At 36.2% G+C, this 15862-nt stretch overlaps 1 protein-coding gene across 7 annotated transcripts; it reads right to left on the bottom strand.

Annotated features, from left to right (window-relative positions):
• Positions 1–1775: 1775 nt before the first annotated feature.
• On the bottom strand, positions 1776–14289 carry LOC104604051 (uncharacterized). Of its 7 annotated transcripts, none has more exons than XM_010268281.3 (3): positions 14073–14289; positions 3320–4311; positions 1776–2584 (listed from the first exon to the last, which is right to left on the bottom strand). In XM_010268281.3, exons 2-3 carry the CDS (start codon positions 4285–4287, stop codon positions 2107–2109), a joined length of 1446 nt encoding a protein of 481 aa, XP_010266583.1. In that variant the 5' UTR covers positions 4288–4311; positions 14073–14289; the 3' UTR covers positions 1776–2106. The 7 variants fall into 7 exon arrangements, with proteins under 7 accessions (XP_010266583.1, XP_010266580.1, XP_010266582.1 ...); XM_010268278.3 differs by having other exon boundaries at positions 1776–2596; positions 14073–14288; XM_010268280.3 differs by having other exon boundaries at positions 1776–2593; positions 14073–14280.
• Positions 14290–15862: the final 1573 nt, after the last annotated feature.

The raw sequence follows: 15862 nt of genomic DNA, 5'->3' as shown, positions 1-15862 counted from the left end.
TCAATTCCACTTGTTGCATTCTATTTTATTTGCTAGGAATGTTGTTTTTTCATCTTGTCGCTATGTATTAAAGCTCGTCGATAAGATTATGGACCATACTTTAAATCCTGCTTCTGGTGTGCCTATAAATAGGAATCAATTTAATTATAAAGGTAAATCACAACTGGGCCAGAGATCTTTTCGCTTTTTGATTATGTTGGATTTCAGTATATTTTCAAACAAGTAAATAGGGGCTACTCATGTTTTAGCCCGGAAAGCTAAACATTTTCATGCAAAGGAGGATTGGTGGTGTCAACTCCTGAATGGTTGAACTTCTATGCCCCTGTTAATAGTTGTTTTTTTTTCTCCTTTGAAGGCTTATTATGTTCCTGTTAAGTGTTGATTACTTTTATCCATGTGAAAGCCCATAGGCAAATTCATTCAACTATTAATCTTAGTTACATCTTTGGACATAATAGAAGAGATAAAATCCGGTTCTAATGACCAGGTTTGTACAGAATTACAGGAGATGGCAAATTTAGCAAGATGATATGCTACATTTAGAAGAAAAAGTAACTGAGGAACCATCCAGGTGAGTTAGAAGACTCAGTGGTGAAGAGTTCTCCTCCAACAAGATCTTGACAATAACTTCATCGTCACTTTCAAAGATGGTGTGAGAAAATCCCAAAGAAATAGCAAATTTGATACTCTCCAACAGAGTAGTGGCTTTAAGAATTAAAGCCTTGCAAGGAATAGCTCGAGCATAGACAAAAGAGCCCTCATGATCTCTGACAATGAGTGAGCTCTCGGCTAAGACGAAATTGCTGCCCCATGGGCCAACTGATCGTGGCATTAATGAAGGTTTCTTTCATGCTAGAATTACAGGATTTCAGTGTCACCTTTCATGGGATTGTAGATTCATTAGAGGACATGAGAACTTGCAAATTATTCGAAATGAAAACTTGATCATCTCATCATGGGTGTTGAAGATAACTTTGGATAACAAGCCCAGAACGATGGCTCTTTCCCAGCACCATTTCAATTGCGACTGTAGTAAGGTTAGTTGATGGCAGGTGACAGATAAAGGTGTCAATGGACCGGTTTTGGATTGAACCCATCCAAACCAAATTCAATTTGGATGGATTGAACGGACCAACAAGATATACTAAATTGAACCAATCCAGACTTAATGGTCCAAAATATTTATTGGATTGGACCTAATCCATCTATAATGAATTTATATTGGATTAGGTTGGATTGAACCAATATCTAGTCGATTGATAGAAGATAAGAATATAGATGACAATGAACCAGGTTTGGGCTAGAATTAATCTAAATTAAAACAAAATTGAAAAGATTGGACAGTCCAGAATTGGACCAGTCCAAAATGATCCAAAATATTCATTGGATTGGATTGCACCTGATCCATTTGTAATGGACTCATATCGGACTGGATCGGATCGGACCAAATCTAGTCCAATTGACACCCTACTGACAGATGAACCATTTCATTGGAGCTTTTTTCACGTGGAAGTGATCTGTAAGGAAAGAATGCTTTCCGGTTTGACGTACGTGTCAGTGGGTGATCAATCACATTCACTTTCATACCATGCAACCCAAAAATAAATAAGCAACTTGGGGTGAGGCGGGGGGAGTGAGGGAACTATTCAAGTGACCCAGTAGCTCAATCTTCAGTTCTCATGTTTTTCTTTTTCATCAAATATTGATTTTTACCCCTTACCCCACCCTCCCTCTTCCTTTCAACATGTAGCTCCATCACATGTTTTCCAACTGCATACTACTGAAGTGAAGACAGGACCCTCTCCCTCCTGTTCCACAACGTGTTCTCTCTAATATGTACAAACACACGAACATCCCATTACATCATTTGTACAGAAAATATATACTTGGAAAAGTATTATCTACATAAATCAAGAACTACATACATGTAGGGAGACGATAAACACTGGCCTGAAATCTGAATCATCATTCCACTGTAACCAGCATCTTCACACCCATGGAGAGCATTTTGGATTTTGGATTGGCAGGATCAGCATCCCTACCTCATCTGCTGCTTAACAACTGTGTCAGCCAGATACAGGTAGTTGGTTGGAACTGTGAAGTGTTCTAGAAAGTAGGTAGCAACCACCCCATTGTCCATCCAAGGAGCAACCCAGCACCTGCAAGACTCAATCCTAGTGCAAAAGCAAAAGCATACCTACTAAAGTCGTATCTCGATGGGCCTCTGACTCTGTTCCTCTTTGCAGCCTTATGCCGGCCCTTCCTCAATTGCCTAGCTTTGCACGGCATCCATGGTAAGACCACTGGAAAGAGAGTGGAGATTTGCTGGCCCTTGTTAAGCTGGAGGCAAAGTGTCTCCAACTGTAGCAGTTGGAACCATTGCTTGTATGCAAAGAGGTATGAGGCTTGTCTAAAAAAGAGCTTGAGGATGTGTTCCTTCTCGGTGTAAGCCTTCTGGGCTGCCTTTTCAGCCTCCCTTGCCCGGGTTTGTGAGTGACAAAGTGCCTCTAACAGCTGAGCTTTGCTTAGATCACCATCAGAAGTGCCCCTGGTCTCTGTTCGATTCTTGTTTGTTGTACTGTAGCTGTTAGAGCTGCTAGAAGTGACTACAGGAATTGAGTTTGTGCTTCTTAACAACATAAAACAAAGTATTTTAAGATATTTTTTATATGCTTAGCTACAGGCATCAACATGGTATAACAATATATACCCAATTTAATAATAGGTTCTAAGCAATGACTTAGTAGTATTTGTATATGAGGTTCAACCATCAATTTGTCTTTCCTCTCTAATTTCTGAAGAGTCATTATTTATTTATATGAAAACACAATTCATGTCAGAAAAATGGAACAAGATAAATTTCAGATATATTGTATACAACTACTTTCATTTGAGGATTTGCAATATTTAAATTCTGACAAAATATGAAAAATCAGAAAAAGGAGATAAGTGTACGAGATAATTCAGTTTATTGGTTAGTTTCTCCCTTTAAATAGATTTTCTATAAATATATTATTAGTCTTAATTTCTACTGTTGATGTACAAATGTATACTAATTGCAATTTCCAGTTTGTTATTTTATGCTGTGTTTGGTTTGAAAGAATAAGTAGTGAAAGGTAGGGAAACCTATACAAGGTTTGTTAAGGTTTTCTTGCCTTTCCCTACCTTTTCTTTCAAACCAAAGACAGCCTTAATGATACTTGGTGCAACTTAGGGACAAATTATATCCAAACACTAAGGGAGTGTCGCAGTTAAAGTAGTTAAAGAGAACACTAGACCACATAATAAAAAAAAAAAAAAGTATAAAGTAAAGCAATACCTGAAAGGTTTCTCTGAACCATAGAGTGATCCTACTTCACCTGAAGACAATTTTTTGTCATCCATGTTTCCTGAAGTGGGACTGCTCCATGAAAAATCAGTGAAGTGGGAAAAAACACCATGTGTCTTTTGTTCTAAATATGAGGGGAGAATCTTGTCACAGTTAAAACACTCATGAGAAACAAATGGGCCTCTACTAACATGCATGGTCTGTGGTCGAGGGAGATCACAATTCTCAATATGCTCAAGTGACTTCTGTGCAACCAAGGAGGCTAAATCATCTTTATCCACAGCTCGCCACCATGGCTCAGTCTTCTCAGCTCCCATCCAAGGGGATTTTGAGTCAGAAGTAAGCTTTTCAGGCTGTTCTGAGATTAAGCTGGGATCAAAATCCATCTCTTCATCCTGGAACCAGTAGTTCCCTATGTCCTTATGTTTAAGCATTTCCTGTAAGTTTTTAGTACTTGCAGCCTTCAGTTCACGCATTTTAGCTTCTGCTCCGAGTTTTGCACATGTAGCAGGAACTTGCCAACATGAGTCCAAATAAGAGTCAGCATTCTTGCCACTTTCAGCATAAGTACTGTCTTCTTTGCTAAGTGGGTGCTCCCTTCCGAGTTCATAGTTCTTGTTTACCTCTCCACCTTTCAGGACTTCCAGTTCGGTTTCCAAGGCATTTAACTGTTCACACGTGAAATCCTTCTGATAACCAAAGTTGGGCTGCAACTGAAGCCACCATTTTGAATCAGGTGGAAGATTGGAATTTGAAATGTTCCAGTTGAGAGGGATGAAACCTGCAATGGAATGATCTGGCCCATTTGGTAAATCGCCAGCTCCAATATCAACTTGTGGTTTAGATGATGAAGGTGATGATGGGCAGCAAGCTAACTTGGGAGCTCTTTTGGCATCTTCTTGGACAAAACACCGATTAGCTGCTCGCTGCCAAGCAGCCCTTACTTCTGCTGCTGCCATTACTCTCTTCTCTTGTACATTTTACTGCAATAGAATTGGAATAAATTAGAATGGGTAGGACAATAAGATTCATGGATTTCCTCTACATCATATACGAGACATGAAGACTCATTCTTAAAGAAAATCAGAGACAAAACTATAAAGATCCTCATATTTGAAGGAAAAAAGTATCAGGAAATATTTTAAGTGGGAAGAGTTTAATCTGCAACAGGCTACTCAAAAAGGATATAAAAGCAATTCTACCATTTCTAGGGAAGGAGAAAAAGGCAAAACAAATTGGTACCATAATCAAACAACTTTATAAATTATTTCTTATCTAGAAAATGGGTAGGGAGGGGAGACCTATTATTGGGAGAGTGAACTTTCTCTGGTCTCCTTTTTCTCCTATTATTGGGAATCTCCAATTGTACTTCCATATTCATGTTGATAAGATCTCTTTGATCTTGTTACCAGTAAAAAAGACAAGAAAAACATAATGCATACAAATATTTAGTTCCAGAGTTCAACCAATTTAACAGATTTTCTAAAAAAGAACAGTAGCTTGGATCCACAGTGTATCACCTCAATCCTAAATCACTTGTCTAGAAATCCTGGCAAATGTTATGGACCTAGGTGCATCCACGGTTATCATGGAACCAAGGCAAGACAAGACTTGGTGCCAAAAAAGCATCTAGAGGCACCTGCCTAAGCATTGCTACACCTATGTGATGACTTATAATATAGAAACAAAAACTGGTTAATGTAGCTTGTTTCTCTAGGTATTTATAGGTAGTTTGCTTTCCTAAGTGAATTAGCAACTAGAAAGTACTAATAGTAGAATACAAGAAATATTACATAGTCTACGAGAAATAAAACATAAAGGTGTACTGGTTTGGCTACACCCCCAATACAAGAACACCAGAGTTAGGCATAAGGTGACAATAAAAAAATCCTTATCACCTAGGAGTGGCCACTTAGGCATTCCCTCGACAACTATGGATGCATCATCCCAACATAGACCCAATTCAGCTGAATGCTGGCACCTTTAGATTAAGTCTTTTCTGATTCAAGAGAATTGTACTTTGATCATTCATAAACAATAGCCTAAATTCAACTCTTAAACAGCTAAATACCAGGTATTTTTCCTCCTTGAACATTGCAAGGTTGAGTCATCAATTGAGCAACCTTATCCAGTTAATAATATGAATATACAATGGTCTGGGTCCAGATCCTATTTATCTTTTTGTGTATCATACTGTACTTTATATAACCCAGCTGTTACATGTCAAATGGACCTATGTATCTGCAAATCATGCAGTGACATCAGCAAGAATGAAGAATCTGTTTCCTCTTTGAAATCTTGGATTATAGATACCCGAGAATCATTATCTATCTATTTGGATAAGATGTGATTCAGTCCAGTAAAAAACAGTAAAAATATTTCAGATTATAGCAGACGAGGAAGAGAAGAAGAAGAAGATAGCAACAAGAAGAGGGAAAGATGGAGAAAGAAGGAGTTCGATAATCTCCTCTTCCACCTCTCTAATCTTTTATTAATCTTACTAAGATTAGATAAATTACAAGTCTTCCCTTAAGTGGGCATCCACCTCATCAACATACTTAGAAAACATAAAAAAGGATTAAAGGCCCACAAAAAAAGGCCCATTAAGAACAAAACAGCAAGGAAGAACTAACAATAAGATAGTAATGGGCTAGGGCTCATTCGGCCCAGTCTCTCTACAGGATATCTATTTGAGGCTTTCCAAATAGAAACACTCTCTTCCCGTTTCCCCCAAGATAGCTGAATTCTGATGATTGTGTAGCTAAAATAGGTATGTGAAATTTCCTTTTTTTTTGTATTTTCTTGTGCATACTCTCATATAAATTTTCCTTTTTTGAATGAAGTAATTGTTACACTTAATAATCACCATCTAATCCTTACCTGCTTAAGTTGAATCAGTTTTAATTGTCAAGATTCAAGAATTAGGCATATATGATTATTCACTTCAGTTAAAAGACAGAATTGAAAGAGTCTTTACAAACAAACAGCTGCAAATTGTTAAAGCTATTATAATTTGTCATTTAAAGGTATTCATGCAGTATCTTGTCTTGTACCAGCACTTAACCATGTTACAATAGGTATATTAAACATGTTCAGGTATCTAATAATAGCATTGTATAAACCATGGTTTTCGAACCGTCGTTGTGCAGGACGTTGGACCGTTCAGCCCAGGAACTGTCTAGGCAACCGGTTCCATTTTACCCCACATCCAGTCCCTGGCAAAAAACCATTGAATTGGTCAACGACCCGATGACCCGAGTAGTTGAACTGTCAAACCATTCGACCTGTTCAACAGTTTATGGCTTTTTATTTTAATTATATATTTTTTAAATTTTTAAACTTTTGTCAGAACAGGTCGTCCATTCGAAACAGACAGTCGAACTGTCGACCCAAAAACCAATGGCCATAATGGTTCCGGTTCCGGGTCATTTTTTAAAACATTGGTATAAACTAGAGTGCCTAAATTTTCCACTGGAAAGGAGTTAAATGGCTACATTTTTTTTTTGTGGAGTTCAATGTTAGAGAAAAATTGCACTTCTATTTATTTTAGGCATGAGAAATACTTCTAGCATTCCAATAGTAAATATGAACTCCTGAGCAACTGGTCACAGGCACGAGAAACCCATGCTTGAAATCCAAAAAATAGTCCAACTGTTAATATGAAGGGAGCTTCACTTATCCCTATTTGTTTGTGATAGAGTTAAATGCAAGGAGATCGACTTAACCTCTTTTGATTATGATGCAAATCAATGCATGACGCCTGACTTAACCTAATCGATTTTGAATGGGTTCAATTCATGGAGACTGACTTAACCCTAATTGTTAGTAACGGAGTTCAATGCCAGGATATTCACTTATCCCTATTTATTAATGACGGAGTTTAGTTCCAAGTGATTGAGTTAACCCTTGATGCAAATGAATATATGTATTATATCAGTACCATGGACTACACCCTCTTAAATCTGTTCACCTTTTTTACCTTACCTTTGTGTCTTGCACACTTGAGATAAGCATTTTATTAATGCATCTAAATGGTTATCTGATGAAACCACTGAAGCACTAGATGGAACTAGAAGATAAATTCAACAAGGTTCAAAGTTGCAAATATTCAGGCATTGACAAATCATGAATTCTCAAAACGAAAATCCGTCACTTAAGCCACATATCTTCATAACTTCAAATATGATTTTGAACCATCAGTACATTTTGCCTGTGAAGGGACACCTCATAGTAGGGTTGAAAGGTATGATCATCCAAGGGATTTGGGGCAACTGGGACTGACCGAGCAAGAGAAATTAGAGGTCAAACAGAAAAATAAGGTGTGGTGTCAGATTATGGTTGTAGGATAGAGGGAACATAGGGAACAAAAGGCTACAAAGTATATGGAATAAGAAACAGGAGAATTACAGAAAAGAAAAAGAAACAGATAGAACAGCAACTTGTATGCTTTCAATTAGGAATTGAGATGATGCAAGAGATTTACTGAACTGGATCTTCATTAAAGAAATAATAACATAAAAAAATCAAGAAATTTTAAGAACATTAATCAGTGTAGTCATTCCAAGAAATTTACCATATCACTCAATGGTCCAACTATGGGAAATTAAATCCATAATTCTTACCTATTTTTAATTTCAAGACATTTTCATTTTTAGTTTTCTAAAGTAATATTCTGAAGAATGGCTCATGAACTTACTAATTAATTACTTATATATACCCTGTATCTTTAGGATATTATTGTTGTTGTTGTTGTTATTAGTATTATTATTACTATTTTTCATTTCTGTCCAGTTTTTTCCCTGCAGATCTTGTCAAATCAAGTGCAAAACTAAGCCCGGCTGCTCTAATTTTCCCCCACCTCTCTTTGGAGGAAATTTAATTCTGACTAATCACTAAAATGAAAAATCAGAATTACTCCAGAAAGAAGTTCTTTCATTGGGCTCCCAACTAAACAGATTGATCGTGGGTGATAAAAATCACCTACATGCAAAGCTGGTGCCAATCAGGCTTCATGTCTGGTGTCCACTGTCCACTGGTCTAGGCAGAAATCACTTGCGACCCGGTTCAGCCACTGATTTGAACACAGACAAGAAAACTAAAGGGGGGGAGGGGGTGCTGTATACACCCCAGCATTGCCTTCGATTCTTTGTTCTTTTTTTGAACGGATGGTTGAACATGGTTGAACATTTTGAATAGTGCAATGAGAACATTTTTTTCCATAGTTTTGAACATTTAGGGGCAAGATCGGTATTATGAAAACCTTTGGAGTGAGCTGCTAACAGCTCTAAATGGTGCAATAACAGAGGTCATGTTAATGTTATGTAGGGCCAGCCAATGAGGCATATATAAGTTGTTTTTAGAAATTGAGGGTATATATAAGTAATTAACCCTTAAAACAAACTTTGAATGGATATATATATATATATATATATGAAAGAAGCAAATTTTTATGCCTATTTCTCAATGCAAAGCAACTATTTGTGCTACATAAAAACCCTAACCAAATAATTAGAGATAATACGAGATACACGTTGGACTTATAAGCAAACTGCATGAACCTTCTAGCAACCATATTCATAGGTTGTAGCTATGGCTTTGTGAAAGCCTATTAACAAGGCACATTTACAGGCCAACAAGGGCTGACAGACACTACTTGAGAGCTATTTTCCAAGCCAATCTCACAGGTTCCTATCAAATATCAAGCATATGCTACTACCAAGTTAACTACAAAAGCATAATCTGGTTCAAATCAAGTGAGAACTTTTGGTTGGTTGCACATTCAATGGAGATTCTATCCCCTGTTTTATATTAGGGGCTTGTTGGTCTTTTATGATGTAGCTTTAGTGTGAGAATTAAATATCAAGCTTTCTTTACATATTTGAATAGTTGTCAAATATTGATGGAATTGGGTATAAAACTTTCACTTTTTCCACAATACTTTTGCCAATTAAAGCCTCCAGAGCTCTTACTGTACCACAGAAGGGTCAAATCAAATAAGATAAAATAATTTTCACAATCTAAATCATTTCTTCCTATCTTTTCCAGTAACTGATTTGTGCCCCCACTCTATTAGGATTATGTAATTTTGAGTTCTCCAAACCCCTAGATGTAACCCTTCTAGTCCTTCCTTCGATTTTTTTATCATTTCCTATTCTTCACATCAAGTCTTCAACTTGTTTTCTTCAAGCTATGATCAGTCTTTTCTGGCCCCAGCCAACTTCATCATCGGGTTTTAAGAATGTATTCTCAAGGATAAATTAATATGGCTATTTTGACCTTCTTAAAGAAGCCAAACAAAATTCCAGTGATGTTCTCTTCTATTCATTGATTCCTTGGTTTCTAAAGCTTCCAAGATTGATGGAGTTAGTCCATGAAGGAACAAGCTGATCTTCAGCCTAAGAGCTACACTTCAAATTTGGCAGTATGCCAATCTGCCTCTTGGGCAGATGAAAAACACTTTGAATCTGCTGGTTACCTATGAGTGGGATCTATTGTTGGATCCACAATAGAAGCACACCAAGTGTTTTAAAAGCACAAGGAACAATATGCCAACTAGCTTGTTGGAAAGGTCTCCTGCTGGTCGTAGTGGAGACTTGGGATCGAATCCCTCCTGAACCTAGGTTGGGGGCTTATGAGTTGGGGGATGGGTTACCCTCCGTTGTGTAGCCCTTCAAAAGATATCCAAAAAAAGCACAAGGGTAATTTGTGCCCAAGGTGCAAGGCGTAAGACCAGGCACACACCTTTTTGAAGCAAGGCAAAAAAATGCCAAAAAATTAAAAAATGCAAAGAAAATAAAAATATCAAACATAATATTAATTAAAAATATAAACTTATATTAATATTAAAAAACTTATTACCTAAAATTAAAATACATAAACATAACATGTAAAACATATTCAAATGAAAATTGAAAAATAAAACCAAACACATGAAACATATTCAAGCATAGAAAATCCCCAATCTCTTTTTTTTTTCCAATTACATTACTTCAAATAGCTAATGTGATGTAAAACATTTTGCATTACTGATTCTATGAGCTGCCTTTGTACCAAGCCCCTTGAGGCAAGCCCAAACAGGTCTATGTTAGGGTCTTAAATTCTTAATCCCTACACAAAAAAAAAAAAGATTTTATAATTTTAATTGCCTTTCAAGAAGATATTTTATTAGGACGAATGAATGAACAACATTAGCAAATAGAACAAGGTGCACACCTTGCCTCAAGAATGGTTGGCCTTTTTTCTGCTTCAGCCAATTCTCAGAGCTTCGGTGAGTGAGCGAACTGGCTGAAGCGGAAAAATAGAATAAGGCACATACCTTGTTCTCAAAGCTTCACTAGGTTCAAAAAAGAACAAAAAGCACAAAAAAATAAAAAGGTGCACACCTCGACTGAAGTGCAAGGTGCACCAGGTGCATGCCTTTTGAAAATGCTGCACCTAGGGCTTAGGTGAGGCACAAACCTTAAAATGCACCTTGCCCATGCACCTAGGTGCACCTTTCAAATCATTGAGCACACCTTCGAGCTTGTAAGTACAGACTGCTGCATGAATATAATATGCAGTTTGTATTTACATGTGCAGCGCCACATTCCTATTGGGGATAGCAATGACTCCCACTAATAATTCATCAAAAGATCCTGAAAGGCTGAAACTATGAAAAATGAATGAAGTTAGTTAACCTTTTTTGTCAAAGGTATGTAAAATAGCATGGAATTCTTTATGGAGAGACTTTTGCAGCTATTCTACACATGACTATGCACAAGAATCATGAGGAGTCCTTTCATGGCAATCATAACAAGGGGGTTTACAAGACTTGCATTAAAATATGACATAATCCTAATCCTAAATCTATGGCTATGAGGCTATCCCACTTTGTTTCAATGTCTGACATGTTGGATTGGGAAAAAAATTATAGATTTGTATGGTCTTAAATAATATTATGTTCATGTTAAGATATGAATGTATAGAAATTCAGTATCTTCCAACAAAGCACTGCCAACTGCCTCCCTGTTTGTTCAAAATAATTCTAATTGCCTAGGGATATGTTTATGATCTTCTTAGATGATATTGCTTTTTCATCATTCTTCTACTAACATGGCATAATCAATCTCTTCGTATCTCACATCTTAAAAGTGGGAGAACAAAGTCAGTTAAGGTTTATGCCTTTATGGGGGGAAAGTAAAAACAAGTGGTTGAATGTGAAGATGGAAATAGGACCTAATTCTGAACTTAGTTTGAAAAAAAAAAATGCACACAAAGTTAAATGTAAGCTTGATTAAGGGATGGTGATTGAGATATGGAAGCAGGGAAAGAATACAGGAAGAACTAAACCAGTTTCCCAAATCCTACAGCAATTTCAGAATTTGTCTTAGAAATATGGTTTTTAAGTCTTCTAGCAATTAGTTTTATTAGTAAAAAACTAAAAACCAAAATTGCTATTCATAGGGGCCATTGCATATTGTAATGGTAAAATCCTGAGCTGATAAGAGCAGCCACTTTGTGAAAAAAAAATGCCAAAGGTTAGGTCTGTATCCAGTCCAGGCCTCCCAAGGCCCCAGAATCCAAACAGCTAGGACCAGAATTGGGTAATGGCCTTTTTTATTATTTATAGTAACTTTCAGACTTATAGCAATTTTCATAATTACTATTTATAGTAAAGTTGTCATTTACTATTTTTATAATTTCTGCAATTATGTTTTCTTTACATTAAGTTCGTTTTAGAAGGATTTATAATGAATTTTTGGAGTTGCTTAGAAGTTAGAGTCCTTATTTGAGTATCACTATGGGCTATCCATGGGTTGGTTCATCTTAGTTTTAAAGCAATTACAAGTTGGTTGGGTTCAGTTTTGGAGTCCATGTCCTTATGGTGAACTAGTCTCTCTCTCTCTCTCTCTCTTGATTCTTTATCCAAGCAATTTATCTATTTGTTATTTAATCACCCTACATAGATCACTATCAGATCTGAAAATTGGACCTACCTGTCTTACACCAGATGGCATGTCTCAAAACCATAAAATAAAATATTAGGACTGCAAATGAGATGCAGAGAGATTTTAGTTCCATTATGGAAATTGCTACAACCCAGAAAGTAGTCACCACCTTTCATGTCTAGAGCCCAGTACGACATATTGATAAGGACTCCTAGAAATCATCAGGAAGATCTTTGACCAAGCTACAAGTGTCCTATTACTTAACTATCCACAACCTAAGTTTCTAGAAGAAACAGTACAACATGCACTAGTGAAAGTCGGATGGTTATGAAGAGGGATCCGAGTAAGTCAAATTAAATAAATATGATAGTTGATATAACTAGAACCGCATATTCAGGTTTTATTTGAATATGTTTAGTGAGAGGTTATTTTTTAAGCTCCATTTGTATTAATGAATGATGACAATTAATAAATCATTTAAAGTAGGATAAGAACCAAGTATGTGGGGGAACTTACAAAAAAACAATGGATTAAAACACAAAAAACCAATAAATCAAATTTATCCAAGAAAATTCAAGTTACCTTAACAAGATAAAATCAAATACAATTCAAAGAAGTTCCAAGTCCAGTAAAATTTCTCAATGACATCAAGACAGAAAAGTTTGTTCAGGTGTTGAAAAGTACAGAATTAGAACTAGTTGAGGCTGAAAGTCAAGTTCTAAGGAGGCTGCCTAAACTTATATAGTATCCTATGATGATGAACAAACCTTACGAGATAACAATATAACGAAGCATCAATATTCAAGATTTAACCTTATCTACTTAATTAATTATGAAAATTTGAAAAAATTGTAATCATCTCTTTGGGAGTATCAGGCATCCAATTCATGATCATCTTGAAAATGTGGTAAAGTCTTACTCTAAAAAAAAAGTAAAAAATAAAAAATAAATAAATAAAAGAATGCCCATGTACTCAGGATACTCAGGATAACAAGATGAATTGAAAGAATCACCCCGTCCTGCCACTCAACAAAAACGAAAACCAATAATAGTTTTTAAGACACAAAATCAATCCAAAAACAGCGAAATAAAAAACAAGTGACTTTTTATTCAAAATAAACACATTTTAGATTGATTAACGGATTCGCCCCCACCGTTGATATATGCACTTAAAATTCCAAATACCGAAATTACCCAACTCAAACTCAATTCATGCAGCAAACAAAATAAAATAGATGATATAGAACTTGCAAGATCTCTCCCCCGCCGTCCAGGTAAGTATAAGTTGCAAGATCTCTCAGAATCTCCAAAAAAAGAAAAAAAAAATCAACCATCATCATCTTTAATAAAAGGAAAAAAAAGCTCAGTTCCAAAACTCACCATAAGCAACGAAAGTAACACTGGGTTCAAATTATGGTTCAAAACCACAGAGGCACAGAAAATAGAGGGGAAGGGAGGCGGGAAGCCCAATTAAGAAATCCCCTGATATTTACAGCACCTCTGCGGAGATAGTAGCAAACAGAAACACCATGCAATCAATATATTCAAGATATTTTTTTTATGAAAATGAAATAGGAATAAGAAACAACCAGAAAAAAAAAAAGAAATAACCGTCCCACCACAAAACAATATATCCTTATGAATCAATGTATCCTTACGCAGAGAACAAGAAGCGGAAATTACACTACTTAAACTCATAAAACGAGTGGGAATGATTAAATCTTACAGACTCAAAGCATGAGTCATAGACGGTAAAAATTATAGAAAAAGAACAAACTTTTCTCAGATCTCGAGGAGGGGAAAGAGAGGGAGAGAACCTGGTTAGAACATTCTTGAAAGAGAAGAGTGCTTGGATTGAAGAGATGATGAACCAAATGGATAGGGAACTTGCTTGACGCCACAATCTGTTTTCAGATCCAAGGAAGAATTCCACAACGGAGGGACGGATGACGAGTGTCAGTCCTCTTGCTTACATTATTACAGCTTTTTTTACTCATTTTTTTTTTAATTTAAAATAAATAGATAAAAAATCAATTTATGCTGTGGGGGACTTTGAGGAAATAATAACTGCCACTGCCAGGCTGAGTCGCTGAGGGGACCCAAACAGCATAAAAATAGATAAAAAATCAATTTTTATTGGGCATTTTCAAGGAGGTCCGAAAACAATAAAATCTTCTTCAACGGCCCCTTCCCAAAAGATTATTCTTTATTTTTATAATTTTCTAGTTGCTAGCCTAACCGCCCGTCTCTGTAGCACCTGGCATGTAAAGAAGGGAAAGCCATCCGATGCAAAACCATTAAACCACTGATCAGACGATTAGATTAAATGAGGCCCCATCAATTAATGAACTTTTATTTATGGACAATTGGGAGGTTATGCAGGTGCGACCAATGTTGACAGAATCTTCAGATTTACGGCTATGAACCAAGAAGTATAATTCTGGATTAACTGCAAGCAATTGAACTTTTATTTATGGACAATTGGGAGGTTATGCAGGTGCGACCAATGTTGACAGAATCTTCAGATTTACGGCTATGAACCAAGAAGTATAATTCTGGATTAACTGCAAGCAATTGAACTTTTATTTATGGACAATTGGGAGGTTATGCAGGTGCGACCAATGTTGACAGAATCTTCAGATTTACGACTATGAACCAAGAAGTATAATTCTGGATTAACTGCAAGCAATTCACCGAGTCAGAGTGAATAACCAGTTGAAGGAATGGAGGTAATTGACTGGAGACACCTTAATTTGATTTCGATGGGAGGGGAGTCGGGGACCGTCAAGATATGTAGTTATGGACAAGCTTCAAGCGCCACGTGTTCGGAGTTGCAAATGGAAAGCCAACGAGGCTGATGTAGCGTAAAAGCATTATAGTAGTTTGTAGTGAACGAAACCAGAGATGGACCTCCTGGCTCCTACAACAGGTTTAGTGGACAATTTAGAAAAGAGAAAGAAAGGAAAACGGTCCATCGCCTTTCGTCTACGAGGGGTGCAAGTTTTTTTTCTATTTTTGGGGCTATACAGTGGGATTTAGCGAGGAGTTCTCACAATTTCAGGTTTAACCGTTTAAAAGATGATCGCTTGGTTTATAACTTCTGTTTAGAACTGTTGCTGAAACATGTCTTTAGGTTTATTAATTGCAATTACCTCCCCTCAACTTTTTAATATAATTGCAAATAGATTCTTTTCTTACAATCTGGTAATAAGAGTCATAAATTTTATCAATATGATTATTTTCTAAATTTTATTTTCATATTAATAGCTATCTCAAATTTCAATCTCTTTTCTGAAAATGATTTATTTTTAAAATTTACCTTATAACAATTGCTAAAAGGTAAAGCTACAATTTTTTTTTATTCATAAAATTTTGTGTTGTTTTTCTATAGAAACCAAATAATAATTGCATAGGTATTTTTGGATTTTTTATGCCATTTTTAAAGGATTTTAATAAAGGAGGTTTACTGGTAATTCTATCAAAAAGTTCATGGGAGGTTTTAGCAACAGTTATATTAGAAACTTTAGAGGAGGTTTCAACAATTTACCCTAACTAAATGTTCATTTACTTGTTCAGGGTAAGCATCTGCTACCAACTCAATGCTCCC

Source organism: Nelumbo nucifera, chromosome 3 (genome assembly GCF_055504915.1).
Source record: "Nelumbo nucifera cultivar China Antique chromosome 3, China Antique-T2T, whole genome shotgun sequence".
NCBI classification, from domain to species: Eukaryota; Viridiplantae; Streptophyta; class Magnoliopsida; order Proteales; family Nelumbonaceae; genus Nelumbo; species Nelumbo nucifera.
This window is presented reverse-complemented; position numbering and strand designations above follow the sequence as displayed.